This window comes from Rhineura floridana, chromosome 22, assembly GCF_030035675.1.
Source record: "Rhineura floridana isolate rRhiFlo1 chromosome 22, rRhiFlo1.hap2, whole genome shotgun sequence".
In the NCBI taxonomy this organism is placed as follows: domain Eukaryota; kingdom Metazoa; phylum Chordata; class Lepidosauria; order Squamata; family Rhineuridae; genus Rhineura; species Rhineura floridana.
Genome location: NC_084501.1, coordinates 4,854,214 through 4,870,404, shown reverse-complemented (window position 1 = coordinate 4,870,404; position 16,191 = coordinate 4,854,214). Strand labels below are relative to the sequence as shown.

The window sequence follows — 16,191 nt, the reverse complement described above, 5'->3', positions numbered from 1 at the left end:
CTTCAGGCAAGTATCCCATAAGCAGGGTCCATAACCAAAAAGGCCCTCTCTTGAGGGAGAGCCTTGCCTGAGCATGGTCTGGGTCATTCCCACCCCCGCCGCCAAATTTAAATTACTGTAGCGCACTCTGTGTTGTACTGCCCTTGAAGATATCTGGAAGCTGCAGCTGGAGCAGAAAATAGGCACAAGAATTTTGCCTGTCACTTCTGAACCATATCGTATTACATCTATCTCGTAGGATATAATGTTGCTGTGTTACCAGGCCCAATTCAAGATTCCAACATTAACTTATAGAGTACTCAATGATATGGGACTTAGATATTTGTTGAAGCACCTCTCCTCATATCAATCAGCCTGAGCCCCAAAATCAACAGGGGGGAGGCTACTTTCAGTCCCCATGAGCAATGTTTCCCAACGCGGGGGAACCATGAGCAGGGCCTTCTCTGTGGTGGTGTCCCAGAATTGGAATTGCCTCCCCTTACAGGTGAGAATGGCTACAACACTAATAGGGTTCAATTGCATGGTGAAGACTCATCTGTTTTCCAATGCTTTTGGTGGCCACATCAAGTTTAATGTCAACATTTAGTCTACTTTGCATTTTGATATGGATTGCCATTGTTATACTGGTATTTTAATTGTATTTGATGACATTTGTGGATGTATTGCATTGTTGTATGTTGTTGTTGTTGTTAAATGTATTACCCACCCTTCACCAGCAGGTCCCAGGGTCACAACAATATAAAATACATTATTACAAACAGTTTAAAACAAATTACATTCACTCCGCAACTAGAAACGGTCCCAACCACTTATGATCAGAAGTAGTACACAAGAGCCCTAAAAAAACAAGCCTCTCTAGGAGAAAGAAAAGGGCTTCAGATGATGATCTCGGGGTCCAGGTGGGATCATCTCACCCTTCCATCAGTTACTGGGGTTCTGAGCCACAAAAGACTTTACAGGTTAAAACCAGCATTTTGGCTTGGGCTCAGAAACGTATTGGTAGCCAGTATTCATGTAATCTGGCCAGACTGCCTGCTCCCACATATCAGTCTGGCCACTGTATTCTGCACTAGATGCAGTTTCCAAACCATCTTCAAAAGCCGCCCCAGTGGCTCTTTCATTCACGTGAAAACAAGAAGGAACTTGTATATTGGCCACTAAGTGGTCCCTACCTTGCATGAGAGCCTTGAGAGGGGAGAGTTACCTGTCTAGATAGAGAAGGGCATGGACAGCAAATAATTCAATACCTCCCAAATCAGCTTGGCAGAAGCACTTAACGCTAGAGTTGGCCTTTGTTCATGTGAATGTAGCCTTCTAGTTCTGTCTAGTTGCCACTTATTCCTTTCCTTGGGTTTTACCAACTTGGAGTGAAGTAGGGAGAGGGCTGGTGTTTTAATTTCTCAAAATGGGATTCACAGTTCCCTCAGGTGTTTATTGAAACAACCTCCATCTGCATCAAGGGGCCGTTGCCAGGAGAACAGACCTGCTGGGGAGCTGGAAACTGAACTAGGCCATCTGTCACGATGGGTTAATTTTAAGACCTTACAGCCTTGAGGGTGGTTTCCTGAAGGGTAAGGAAATGTCCTGCTTGCCAGAACAATCCCTCAGCTAGCAATGGAACAGCAGGGACCTCATACCATAGCCATGGTATACTATTATTAGTATTATTATGACTATTCGTACTAGTATATTATACAGCCACAAGAGTGGCTGTATATTACAGCCAGCATGGATTTTTCGCATTCCGCAATGTTAAAGTGAAAATGCCCCCATGCCATTCTGATGCTTCCCATAGGCTCATTTCAAAACAAAACCTTACAAAACTTAATAGTCCTGAACTCAGAAATGCTTGCTTAACAACTCTCTAAATTTTCATGGCGACACACAAAATACTCAGAGAGAATCGAGAGTTCAAAATGTAAAGAGAGAGAGCGAAAATCCAAACCCCTTTAGGACTTTTTTCTCTCAGGGTCCTCATAATCTGTTGAAATTAATTTAAAATCAGACATGTTCACAGGGTACCTGTAATACTATTACTGACCTTGCCCCATATGCTGACCTTCATCTTCTGCAGTTTAAAAGTTTAAAAAATGCCTGGCTGATTTTTAGTTAATTTAAGAAATTTAGCATTGGAGACAATGATAAGCCCAGGCATGCTCAGTAAGAACCAACTGTCAGTATTCTAAAAGCCAGACTCACAGCTGCTTGGCTTCCCTAATCAGGTGGCCACACCCACACCAGACGTTTATTTCACGTTACACAGTCCTGGCTTCCCCCAAAGAATCCTGGGAAGTGCAGTTTGTGAAGGGTGCTGAGAGGAGACTCTTATTCCACTGACAGAGCTCCAGTGGCCAGAGTAGTTTAACAGTCAGCTGCTCTGATTCAAGATCTGTGAGGGGAACAGGGCATCTCCTAGCAACTCTCAGCATTCTTCACTAACTACACTTCCCAGGATTCTTTGGGGGAAGCCATGACTGTCTTAAGTGAAATAAAGGTCTGGTGTGGATGTGGCCAGGGACAGCTTTGGTTCAAATTTGGGTGGGAGGCTACATGCGCCTGCAGTAGAATAATAAGGCGGGGGAAACCCTGAAAAAGAATGATAATGTCACGTTCTAAGTCCTCGTTGTCAACTTTAAAGTTACATAAATCTTCTGTTGTCATTACATTACAAAATGTACAAAATGTACAATACAACAACAATACAAAAATGTAATTCTCCATCTTTGGAGATGGTAGTGTTGCCTCCACTCACTATTTGCTCAGAGGCACATGTTACCAAATTCTATTTCCATGCCTCTTTACAAATTTGTAGGGCAATACAACATCTCAAAGAAGAGGTCAGGTCTCCTGCTCCCTGGTGCGTTCATTATGACTGCCCAATTTCCCTGCTTTTTAAAGTTTGATAGAAATTTCTGTTGGCTATAGGTATGTTCTTAAACTGTAAGGGTTTTTTTTTTGCCTATTAGTGAATTCCTCTATCACTCTTCACCAAAAATGGTTACAGGATGGTTTAGCTACACACTGGTGAGGCAGCATGGACAATCCTGATGCTAAGCAGAAATTTGACGTTTGTAAAAGCATGCAGGAAGACACTGCTCAAAACCCCAGAATTAGTTGTTGTGGAATGGCTGTTTTTGCTGTTCTTGCTATAAATATGTTACTAATCCTCAAGGTGCAGGGGCGACAAACAAGAAGGTTGATTGAGGCCAGGTCATCCTGGGAACTGGGAAGCAGATTAGGACCTGACAAAACATCATGTGCCACTTCCTCTTTTTTCCCCTTTTTTTAGCCGCAGCATTTACATTCCTAAGCCTCCCCATTTATAGCTCACCTATCCCAAATATACCCCCCAGGATGCTTTGGAGGAAGCCATGTCTGTTTAAAGGGGCATGACATTGCTTTACCTATAAAGTGCAGATGGGGCCACAATTCAAACTGGCTTTAAGCCAACCTGAAACCTTTAAACAATTGACTCCAATGAAAGTTGGCCATAACAACATACGAAGAGCCCGGCTCCTGGATCAGTTCAAAGGCCCATCTAGTCAAGGATCCTGTTGTCACAGATGCCTCACTGCCTTCAAGCAGGACCTGCAGGCAACAGCACTCTCTGCACTCAGGTTCCCAAGGAACTGGAGTTCAGAGGCACACCATATCATTACATATCAGACAGGCCCAGTCGATATTCCTTCCTTTTTCAACAAGCTTTTTAAATGAAGATGTTTATCCCAGTATGTTTCTTTTACTGGACTTGGAATTGTTCATAGCAAGGCCCCAGGCCATGTTACAACGTACAAATACAATATCAAATCAGTTAAAACAATTTACAATCAGAAGAACAGGGTGGGTCCTAAAATCACTTCAGGACATTCAGTAGGAAGCAAGTAAATGAAATAAATAGATAAGTATATAATATTGCCTCTGATGCTGGAGGGAACATATAGCCATCATGGCTAAGAGCCACTGATGGACACATTCATGAGGCTAACTCGTCTGACTCCCCTCTGAGGAAAGGTTGCAGCATTTAGGACTTTTTAGTTTAAAGAAAAGGCAAGTAGCAGGTGACATCACAGAAGTGTATAAAATTATGCATCACACTGAGAAAGCTGAGAGAGAAAAGCTTTTCTCCCTCTCTCATAACACTAGAACTTGTGGACATGCAATGAAGCTGAATGTTGGAAGATTCAGGACAGACAAAAGGAAGTACTTCTTTACTCAGCGCCTAGTTAAACTATGGAATTGTTCCCAAAGGAAGAAGCAGTGATGCCAACCAAGTTGGGTGGCTCTAAAAGAGGATTAGACAAGTCCACGGAGGATAAAGCTATCAATGGCTACTAGCCCTGATGGCTATACTCTGCCTCCACAGTCAGAGACAGGATGCTTCCAAATACCAGTTGCTGGAAACTGTAGAAGGGGACAGTGCTCTTGCACTCCGGTCCTGCTTGTGGGCTTACCACAGGCATCTGGGTGGCCACTGTGAAAACAGGATGCTAGGCTAGATGAGCCACTGGCCTGATCCAGCAGGCTTTTCTTTTCTTTTTTTTACAATAATTTTTTATTCAATTTTTCATAAAACATACAAAACAAAATCATAAAACATTCAAAGACAAAAAACAAAACAAAACAAAAATGATTAAACAAAAAAATAAAATGTTGACTTCCCATTTGTTGCAGATCAAATCAGTTGTAGGTCTACAATATATAACAATCCTGTCTCTTAAATTATATTATAAAATCACTTTCCTACAGTAGTTATCTTAATTAATCATCAAATCTCATAAACATTACTTTATTCTTTCCACAAAAAGTCAAAGAGAGGTTTCAATTCTTTAAGAAATATATCTATCAATTTTTCTCCAAATAAACATGTCGATTAATCCATCTCGTTAATAATAATAATAATCTTATTGTCATAACCATAGTCCAAATAAACATATCGATTAATCCATCTCATCAAAATCTGTTAGGTCCAATAATTTCAATAGCCATTATTCCATTATCCATATTAATTCCATCTTCCATCTTCAATAGTCCTGTTAAGTCCAGTAATTTCAGTGTCCAATCTTCCATTATCAGTATTCCATAATAATCTTGCTGTCATAGCCATAGTCATATAATAAGAGTCTGATGGGAATTTCCTCTATCCCAAATATTTTCTTGCCATCAATTCTGAATAAGTTGCTGAAATATTGTTGTAAAGTCATATCTGTGTTCTTCTTTTTTACAAAATGCACTGGCTCATCTCTTGAGAGTTTTTCCCATTGTCACATGGCTGCAGTTAATTCCATAGATTTTCTCTATATCAAGCTCCATCACGTCATTCCAGTCCAGAAGATTATCCAAGCCATTGATAACTTTATCTCTAATATCTTCATTAATTTCTTCAGAGATAACGTTAAATTCCAAACAGTAGATTTTATTTCTAATATCCATAAACTCCAGATCTTTTTCCAATTCCACATTTGTTCCAATCTCCAGGGCTTGTATCTTCCCTTTATTTTTTCTTTTCTCATCTCTGATCTCATTCTCCTCTCTCACAGGATCCCCTATTTATTTAAGCTCCTGCGTCATTTTGCTCAGTTCCATTTTCATCTCCTTACTGCCCTGTTGCAGGGTTTGTTTCGTTATCTCAATCTCATCCATTATTTTCTGAAACATAATTACTTCCAGATTCTCAGCCACTTTCTTGATTGCCATTTTTAAAACCACGAAAACAAAACAAAAATAAAGAAGAACCACTTCTTATTTCAGCAACAATTGGGTTAATATTCCAGGCTTGATGACATCACAGTATAAACAGAGTAGCCTGCCTTATCTCTCTATGTTCAAGAATACAAAACAAATTTAGTTCCCAGCATCAAAACAGTTAGTGGCGTCGTGAAGAAGCAGATTTGTCAAAATAAAATAGACCAAAAAGAGAATAGTCCCAGACAATATAATGTTCCTCGGAATAGAAATCCCTCTTCTGTTTATATCTTTAGAATGCACTTCCAGGACAGCTTTTTGCAATAGAAACAGAGATAAGCTGTTAATTTCGTGAATAACAGAGAAGAGTTATAGCTCACCCAGAAGTTCTTTAAAGCTGATTCATTTGACAAATCTCTTTTTGCTGCAACAATTTAAACCAAGTAAAAAAAATAATAGAAAGAAGGGTGCTTGCCTGTTAGTCCGTTTTCTCTTTGAAGAAAAGATAAACGTATCGCATTAATCAGATAGAGCTTGTTCGGAAGTCCGTCCGGCATTGCTGGCTGGACCTTTTCTCATAAATTAATGAAATCCAGTCCTCCCAACAAAAACAGGCTTTTGAGGTTGATCTCTACGTTTCTCCCTACCCGGGAGAAATTTCATCAGTCAAAAAAAAATGTTCTGACTGATTTATATCTGAATAAGCTTCTTTTGAGGCGGGAGCCCGTCTCAAAAGCAGGCACAAGCGAAGTCACCCTTCCCGGAAGTCCCGATCCAGCAGGCTTTTCTTAAACCCCTTTTAAAGCAATCCAAGGTCGTGGCTCTATCCAATGATCTCCGAATTCTTCTCCAAGCTTCTAGAAATGCAGGATATGAAGAAACAGCTGAAAGACGTCAGCTGAGTGCTTGACAGAGATGGTGTAAATAGCAAAAGATCTCAGACTATGCAGAACGTAGCCAGCACCCCACCCCTTGACTTTGGCCCCTCACTCTGAGGTGTTAGTCCTTCCCAATGACCTTGAAAAGAAAAGGAAAACTGTGATGCTTCAGGTCAGACCTGGCAACAGAGTGTTTTTCAGGGGAGATTAAGTGGCTTCTGGCACAAAGTTCCGCTCTAGGTTCCACAAGGTCCCTCGGTCGAGACTGGCCCACACCTTTCTAAAGAACATTTTGGCATGCTGAACTCTATTAAAAATATTTAGGGGAAGGGCCATAGCTCAGTGGTAGAGCAGCTGCTTGGCATGCAGTTTAATCCCCAACATCTCCAGGTAGGGCTGGGAGAGACTTCCGTCTGAAACCCTGGAGAGCCACTGCCTGTCAGTGTAGACAATACTGGGCTAGATAGAGGAGTGGTCTGACTCAGTATAAGGCACCTTCCTGCGTTCCGGTCAACCTTCACTGCCGATGGGGGACAAACTATGGATGAGAACTGCTCCTGAACTGGACACATCGTAACTTCCATGTGTTAAGAGGCATGGAAATAGAATGTCTCTCTTAAAATACAGAATATCTGCCAAATGTGGCTGCCTTACTGGGAAAAGATGTTAAAGTGCATACTGCACTGACTTGGGAGCGGGGGAAGGCCAGGTGCCTCCACGGACTGAAACTGGTGAGTCGCCAGCAAGGCAGCTTTAAGGAAAGGCGGCAACAGGGTCTGGAATGAAGGAAAGGGTAGGAAGAAGGAACTCCAGGAGTCATTTATTTTTCAAAAAAACACCCAGGAGCCCTTTGTGGGCTTTTTAGGACGTGTTGAGACATTCGGCACTGTGGAATATACATTTCTTTAAAAGTCCACCCAATGTTGCCCTCCACGCGGCATGCTCCGTCCCGTTCTGTAGGAGCACCCAACCAGCAGCATGCAGAAGGCCCCTGGTTCAATCCCCAACTGCATCTCCAGGTAGGGCCGGGAAAGCCCCTGTCTGAAGCCCTGGAGAGCCGCTGCCAGCCAGTGTCAACAGTACTGGGCTAGATGGACCAATTACTCTGACTCAGTAGAAAGCAGCATTCGATATTCTGTCCCAGCCTCAGGAAGGAAACCTGGAAGCCCAGTTTGAGTCCCCTGCAGCTCCAACCCACCTAACGCACTACTCAAAGAGTCCATTCTACTGAAGAGCGCAGGTTCCCTTTCAGAGTTAGAGAAGTCATGCATAAACCAAGTGAAAGGCTTTGCATAAATGGCATAAATGGCAAATTCTCATCCCAAGTGAAGAGAAAAGACAAAAATAACGACATACAAATTCTATCCATTTCATGCAACTGACCTGGCGGTTCCTCTCATCTGTAATCCTCTGGATCTGGATCTTTTTTCTCCCCATCTTCTCCGGTGATCTTCACGGGGCAACTTAATTTTTTAATTTCCCAAAATTAAAAAAAGAAAAAAAGTTGTTTTTCAAAGCGTTGTCATAAAAAAAAACCTCTTGTTTTTTAAAAAGCAAAAAGTAGAAAATTACAAAATAAAAAAAGTAAACTAAAAGTCTGTTGCTGCTTTTTTAGTGCATGATATTCCACTTGTCTGTATAAATCCAGATGCGTCGGGAATTAGTGACGTTCAAAAAAAGAAACCTACAAAAAAAACAAAAAACAGATGAATGAGAAAAAGAATTAACACTATTGCTTAGCATTTTTTCTCATCATGTGGTACATTCAGGAGCATCATGATATCAACAAGAGCTTGCAGGACAGGATTACATTGGGATAATCGGGGTGAGGGGACAGAGAGATCAACCTGCATGCACCACCCACTTCTAAGGATGTCACATTTGACCTGCTCTGAATGAATGGGAGGCAGAGGCCTTGTTCTCTTGAGGGTGATCAACCTGTGGCTAGATTGTACTATGTTATGCTCCTCCATACAAAAATAAAATGTCCTTACAGATAGAAAGCTAGCATGTCAGAACCCTGCACCCTGACATACTACTTTTCTGCCTGCAGGGATAAATCTAAGACTTGCCTTGCAGATCCTTAACAGATTTTATAAAACATGTATATTTGCTTTATGTGCAATGCAAAGTTGGAACAGCTGCTTTGAAGTCGGATCACCCTAGCACAAAAGAACAAGCTCCCTGTTCTTGGGAACTGACTGTTTTGTGTAATAAAGGAGAAAGTCCCATATACCACTTGTTCCCATGGTATTACATGTAGTATTTTAAAGATGTAACAAACCTATTATGTCACAATTTGACTGCAACAGACCAAGTCGGCTATCCCTCAGGGACCAATATTATTTGAGAGCTATCCCCCTCTGTTTAACCATGATAAGTGCTGTTTGTTATGAGTTCACACAGTATAAAATAGCAAAAGGGACACAAATTCTAATTTGTTCTACAACAACAATAAAAGGACACAGCAGAACCCAACAGCTCTATGCCCAATTTATAGGAGGCCCATTTCCCCACCCCAAGGAAACACCTTAAGGAAAAGTTTCCAATCAACACTTTGTCTTAGAACAAGCCCCGAAACAGTCAAGGCCATAAACAGGAAACCCTCATTGTACACCTGGTAGAAACAAGGACAAACAACTGAATCGTTTTTCCTTTTCGCAACTCTGAAAAAAGCAGCTTTTTTAAAAAATTAAAGAAGGAAAACAAACATGAGTTGCTTGATTACACTTAGTGTGATCCACCTGGTTATAACATTGTAGTGTAGTAGTTAGAGTGTTGGACTAGGACCTGGGATCCTTCCTCAGACATTTAGCTCACTGGGTGGCCTTGGGCCAGTCACAGTCTCTCAGCCTAAGCTACCTCACAGGCTTGTTGAAAGGATAAAATGAGGAGGAAAAGAACTATGTAGGCCACTTTGAGCTCCTTGGAGGAAAAGGTGGTACATAAATTCAAGAAATAAATTTTTAAAATAAATAATCATTGGACTCTGGCCTGAGAAATCAGAGTTCAAACTGGCCCTAAAATCCGCTGGATATCCATGGACCACTTGCACTCTCTCAGCCTAACCAACTTCAAAAGGATTTCCAGAGGCACAGCCAATGCTAAGTCGTTTTTGCAGCAAGACCTGGTGCCACCTTAAAGACCATACTCCATGGCATCAGATGCATGAAGCATTATCCTGAGTTGCTGCAGGTACATACATACATGGGAAGGGGTTGTAAAAGTGAGGTCTGAGAGAGATGAAATGCAGAAAACTATGCTGAATTAACAATATATCAACAGCTTCAATGCTATCTCAGGGACCGAACAGAGACAAAGTATTCTTAGCTTACCCCATGCCAGGATGTCTGTATCACGTTTTGGTGAATTACCGCTGTGAAGTATGTAATTATCACTGTGTACTTTTCTGCATTTCATTTACCTCTGACCACACCCTAAAACAAGTCCAGAGAACCTCAATGCTTGGGGGGGGGAGAGAGAGAGGATGAAGTTGACAAGGAAATCCAAAGCCCATCATCAATTTCTAGGTTACAGTTGTGAAGCTTCTCTGTGTTAGCTCAGAGAACTCTTGTCAGTTTCAACGCAACCACTTGAGCAAACCTTTGCACTGTGAGGAAATCATTTGCGATTAGAGCTTAACTTCCCAGGACTGATTTCAGCAAACACAAAATGGCAGGTTTTGAGGGGCAGACAGAAACATATGCAGGCGCAGAAGTTGTTCAGAAATTCTATGGCCGTCCGTGACAGTTTCCACTGATATCTGACACAGTGGAGTGGGAAAATGGTGATTTCTGTGAGAAATGAAAGAGTTCAACACATCCTTCCTAACAATGTGTTTCTGACTGGCAGAAATCACTTCTTTATTTACTTATTATTAAGGTTTTTTTATGCCACCCTTCCTCAAAGAAGCTCAGAGTGCAGATGATCACAACAACACCGTGGGTAGGCTGAGAGATGTGACAGGCCCAAACTCACCCAGTAAGCCTTACAGCTTTGAACCTGGATCTTCAGGCTGAAGCCCAGTACTCTAACCATTGCACCAGACTGGCTACATTCTGGGATATTGAGGGCTGTGAGATTATATTTCTTTGGAACATATTCTGCCTGCCTGCTTCCCATCTGCCCAACCTATACAGAATGGGGGCGCAACAAGTATTTCTATCAAACCATCACTGACCAACCAACCATGACTATGAGCTTAACTAACTATGAGGACCAGACTATTTTGTCTGTGTAAATTTTTAAACAAAATAAAACACACATGCAAATATGCTATCATTGCTCTTCTTGTTCTTTTCTTGCATCATATATTCTGAACATAAGAACATAAGAAGAGCCTGCTGGATCAGGCCAGTGGCCCATCTAGTCCAGCATCCTGTTCTCACAGTGGCCAACCAGGTGCCTGGTGCTCCTGATCTCCTGGGATTCTGCTCAGTCCTTCCCCACCACCACCCCCTTTTGAAATTACGCCAATTAACAGGCGCTGTGACTGCCCACACCTCAATGTCTTCCTTCATTGCCTTAAGGACTAGAAGCTTTTTTTCTTTGCTTACTTTTTTCCCACACGAACACCTTTGTGGCATTGAACAAGCAGGCCTTGGCACAGCAATTCAAAGGAGAAAGGCCAGGCAATAAAGATATTGATACCATAGCAACACTGTGGTCTCTGAAAGCCCACACAGCTCAGAAACATCATTAATTCATGCCTTCACAGTTGCCAGACACTAGATCTCAAGGCCACCCAGTGAGATATGGACAATTCTCACATGTGGGTATGCTCCCACAAAGATCAATACTGGGACTGATGCTTTTCCAGTTACTCTAAAATGATCTGGAGATAAGGGCGAACACTGGGATAGCCAAGTTTGCAGATGATGGGGGGGGGCATCAGGATGTCCCCTGCCTGAAACTGACATTACTGAGCTAGATGGACCAGCGGTATGACTCTGTATGACTCTGACTCTTGGTTCCTATGGCTCTGTGTCGGAAGGCAGAGCTGGGGTCCCAATCCCGGGGAGCTGGATCCCGGAGAGTTGGGAGAAGAGTATTCGGATGGATGGCAGAGGGAAGGGGGAGGAACTTCCCCCCTTTGGAGCGAAGACGAAACAGAGGAACTGCCAGTGATAAGGTCGCTTAGCAACGGGGAGCCTGAGCCCTCCCTGGACATTCTCACGCCTCCCCCTCTTTCAGGCTCAGAGCAAGAGGGGGAAGAGGGAGGGCTGCTCACAGCCGAAAAGCGGGGAGGCAGTTTACCATCAGCCCCCCCCATCCCCCATCCTGGAATCGGAAACTTCAGAAGAGGAGGGGGTGATGCTTCCCCCCTCACCGCGCACACGCAGACAGCTGAAAAGACAGGAGAGAAGGGGGGGAAGGCGGGCAGTACCTGAGGGGCAGTTAAGGAGGAGCGAAAGATTGCACGCCCGTTTGGCCCCTTCTTAAAGAACAGGCGGGAAGAAGTCCCTTGCTCTGTCAACTTTCTCCCAATGCCGCAGGACCTGTATCCCTGTATTGATTCATGAGAAAACGCAGTCTTTGTTTGGACATTACCCTAATAAAACACGAATTAACTACAGCCGTTGGTCTGGTTCCTGAGTCACATCCTGGGCCTGACAGCTTGACAGAGCCACCTAAATCACCCTCAACGCTCTCTTCACTTGACTGGGACAAGATGTCAAAGGGAGCAGCGGGGGGGACGAACCCCACTTCTGAGACGGAAGAAGTGGAACTCCTGAGGACTAAGGTAGCTGATTTGCAGACGGATGTTCAAGCCCTGCTAGCAGCAGTCAAGGCGCTGAAGACGGATAATCAAACCTTGAAGGCCACGATAGACCAGATGCGAACAGCCCCTCCAGCTGCCGTAGTAAAGGTTCCCATTGGATTGCCCCCAAAATACACGGGACAAAGTGATCAGTTGGCAACCTTCGTGGCTCAATGTGAGTTATATCTGGATGTCAGGCACACGGAATTTCCAGACGATGAGGCTAAAGTAGCTTTCGTGATTAGCCTCCTGGAGGGAGAAGCTGCAAAATGGGTGACTCCATATCTCGTGAGAAAGGATACTGTCTTAGGAAGGTACAGAGGATTTATACAGGAGATGACCGAGATGTTTCAAGACCCGCAAAGGGCTGAAACAGTAGCACGGCAACTAGGCGCTCTGAAGCAAGCTAAAGGGACTGTTTCCGAGTACACTAACGCTTTTAAAATTCTGTCCCAGGAAACTGGTTACAATGACGCCGCCCTGATGTTTATGTACCGGAGTGGATTAAATGCTGAAATCCTGGATGAGTTGGCCAGGACCTCCCCCCCCGCTGACCTACCAGGGCTCATCCGGCTATGCCTACAGATAGATCACCGGATGGAAGGAAGGCGCCTGGAAAGGAAGCAGGAGGTCCCGAGATACTCAGCCTCGGCATCCCGCAACAAGACCCTTCCCACTACAGGGATGGCAGGTAATGCAACTGAGAGACAGGGAGGGGCTAGGCCAAGACTGTCGGAAGAAGAAAAGGAAAGACGACGCCGGGAACGTTTATGCTTTTATTGTTCAAAGCCGGGCCATGTGGCCAGAGACTGTGGACTGAAAGGGGGGAAAGCCGAGCCGTCAGGAAACTAGAACACCCAGTCCACGTGCAGGCCGGTGGACTGGGGACAGCGTTGTATAAAGGCCCCCCAACGATCCAACCTCCCTCAAAGGGGGTGTTGGTCTTGCCTATTCGGATTACAACTTCCAGAGGAGTGGTGTTTAATTCCACTGACTTGACAGTGGAGCCTCCACAAATTTTATTGATGCAAAGTTAGTCAAGCGTCATGGAATTTCCCGGTGGAAACTGGACGCTCCCCTAGCTGTGGAGACTATCGATGGGAGACCCCTGAAGTCAGGAGGGGTGACACAAGCCACAGAGGAAGTGAAACTTCAAATCCCTGGGCACGAAGAGTTCATTTCGCTATGCGTGTCAGATCTCTCGAACTTTGAGGTGATTCTGGGAATGCCCTGGCTAGCAAAGCATGAACCCAAAATAAGTTGGAAGGAGGCGGTGGTGTGGTTCACCTCACAGTATTGCCAGGAGAACTGTCAACCTGAAGGAATCAAGAACACCTTAGTGGGGGCAGTGCAAGAGATCGAGCAAGTGACCCTGCCGCCAAAGTATGAAGAATTCAAAGATGTGTTTGATGAAAAAGAGGCAGAGACTTTACCCCCCCACCGCCCTTACGACTGTGCGATTGATCTAGTGCCAGGAGCCAGCATCCCATCAGGGAGAATCTACTCTCTCACAGAGAATGACAGGGAGGCCCTGAAGGAATTTCTGGATAAAAACCTGAGGCGAGGATTCATACGCCCCTCACAATCCCCTGCTGGAGCACCACTATTGTTTGTGAAAAAGAAGGGGGGGGAACTCAGACCCTGTAACGACTATCGCGCATTGAACCAGATCACCATCCCCAACAGCTACCCGCTGCCCCTGATCTCAGAGTTGCTGGACCGACTGCGCTCTGCAAAAATCTTCACGAAGTTGGATTTGAGAGGAGCATACAATCTGATCAGAATGAAGGAGGGAGATGAATGGAAAACAGGATTCTTGACCGCTTACGGACAGTATGAATACCTGGTCATGCCGTTCGGGCTTTGTGGAAGTCCAGGAATTTTTCAAAAATTCATGAACGACGTGTTTAGAGACTTGTTGGACACGTATGTAATCTGTTACTTAGATGATATCCTGGTGTTCTCAAAGAACCAGGAAGACCACGACCAGCATGTGAAGACGGTGTTGAAGAGACTGAGAGAAAATCACCTGTATGCTAAATTAGAGAAATGTGGATTTGACCTCAAGTCTCTAGACTTCCTTGGATATCGAATCTCAGCGGAAGGCGTGGAGATGGACCCAGGGAAAGTAAGCTGCATATTGGACTGGGGCCAACCTGTCACCAAAAAGGATGTACAACGGTTTTTGGGGTTTGCCAATTATTACAGAAAGTTCATTCCAGGGTTTTCCAAATTAACAGCTCCTCTGACTGACTGTTTAAGGGGGAAGAAGAAGTTTCAATGGACAGAGAACGCCACCGAGGCCTTTGAGGAGCTGAAGAGAAGGTTTGCTACTGAGCCCATTCTGCGCTTTGCTGATCCGAACCGCCCTTTCGTAGTGGAAGCAGATGCTTCAGATTTTGCCATCGGGGGGGTCCTGCTACAATTAGACCAAGAAGGGAAGGAGCTGCACCCCTGTGCGTACTTCTCTCGGAAGTTAAAGCCTGCAGAGAAGAACTACACAGTTTGGGAGAAGGAGCTGCTGGCCATCAAGGACTCTTTTGAAAACTGGAGACAATACCTAGAGGGGACCTCTCATCGAATTGAAGTGTGCTCCGACCACAAGAATCTTGAAAGCCTCCAAACAGCCAGAAAGCTGAACCAGAGACAGATAAGATGGTCCCAGTTCTTCACTAGGTTTAACTTCCAGATTACTTACCATGCCCAAGCCAAAAACCAGAGAGCGGATGCCTTATCCAGACAGCCACAATACAAAGAAAGTGAATCCGAGGACCAGCCTCAGTACGTAATCCCGCCAGAGAAATTAACGTTGGGAGTATGCCAGCCTTCATGGGAAGAGGAACTCAAAAAGGCACAACAAGAAGATGCAGACATGCTAAAATATCAGCAGGAGACGGGACAAGGTCAAGACTCAGAAGTAACCTTTCACTGGAGAAATGGACTGTTATGGTTCAAAACCGCCAGATATGTGCCAGAAGGGGAATTAAGGCTCAGAATCCTACACCAGTGTCATGATTCCATCACAGCGGGACACTTTGGGATTTACAAGACCATTCAGAACGTGGCCAAGGACTTCTGGTGGCCTAAAATGCGTCGGGATATTGAGAGTTATGTAAAGTCCTGCTCTGTCTGTCTGCAGACAAAAACACAAACAGGGACACCAGCAGGACTGTTACAACCGTTGCCTGTCCCACACGAACCCTGGAAGGACCTCTCCATGGATTTTATAACTGATCTACCCAAGTCCCAAGGAATGACAGCCATCTTAGTAGTGGTGGATCTACTTACCAAAATGGCACACTTTCTTCCTTGTGCAGGGGCCTTAGAGGCTAAAGAAACGGCCAAGTTATTCATAAAAGAAGTCTACCGGCTGCATGGATTGCCAAACAGCGTAGTCTCAGACCGAGGAACTCAGTTCACAGCCAAATTTTGGAGAGCAATGTGGAAACAGTTGCAGACGGAATTAAAACTCTACTCCGCCCATCACCCCCAGACAGATGGGCAGACGGAACGCTTGAACGCCGTTTTGGAAAGATATTTACGAAGTTATGTGTCCTATCAACAGACTGACTGGGTATCATATTTGCATTTTGCAGAGTTCGCCTACAACAATTCTCTGCACTCCAGCACTCAACAAACCCCGTTCTTCGCTAATTATGGATTCCATCCTAAAGTCTTTCCAAGCAGCTCAGAAGGAATGCTGGTACCGGCAGCTGAGAACTTCCTTAAGGAATTGCAAGTGGCACAACAGACACTGAAACAGCAGTTAAACGAAGCCAAAACGGAGTACAAGCGAGTTGCTGACCTGCACAGGAAGGAGGCCCCCCCCTTCAACCGGGAGACCAGGTATGGCTGTCCACCCGCTTCCTC

General features: G+C 44.3%; 1 protein-coding gene across 14 annotated transcripts in view; it reads right to left on the bottom strand.

The window, feature by feature from the left end:
* The window catches only part of MEF2D (myocyte enhancer factor 2D), a 222,597-nt gene that overhangs the window by 101,119 nt on the left and 105,287 nt on the right, over positions 1–16,191 (bottom strand). For all 14 annotated transcript variants that reach the window (XM_061605602.1, XM_061605603.1, XM_061605604.1 and 11 more), the window contains exon 2: positions 7,944–8,244. In XM_061605602.1, coding sequence (XP_061461586.1) covers positions 7,944–7,997 — 54 coding nt within the window. In that variant the 5' untranslated portion in view covers positions 7,998–8,244. The remainder of the gene's footprint in view (positions 1–7,943; positions 8,245–16,191) is intronic.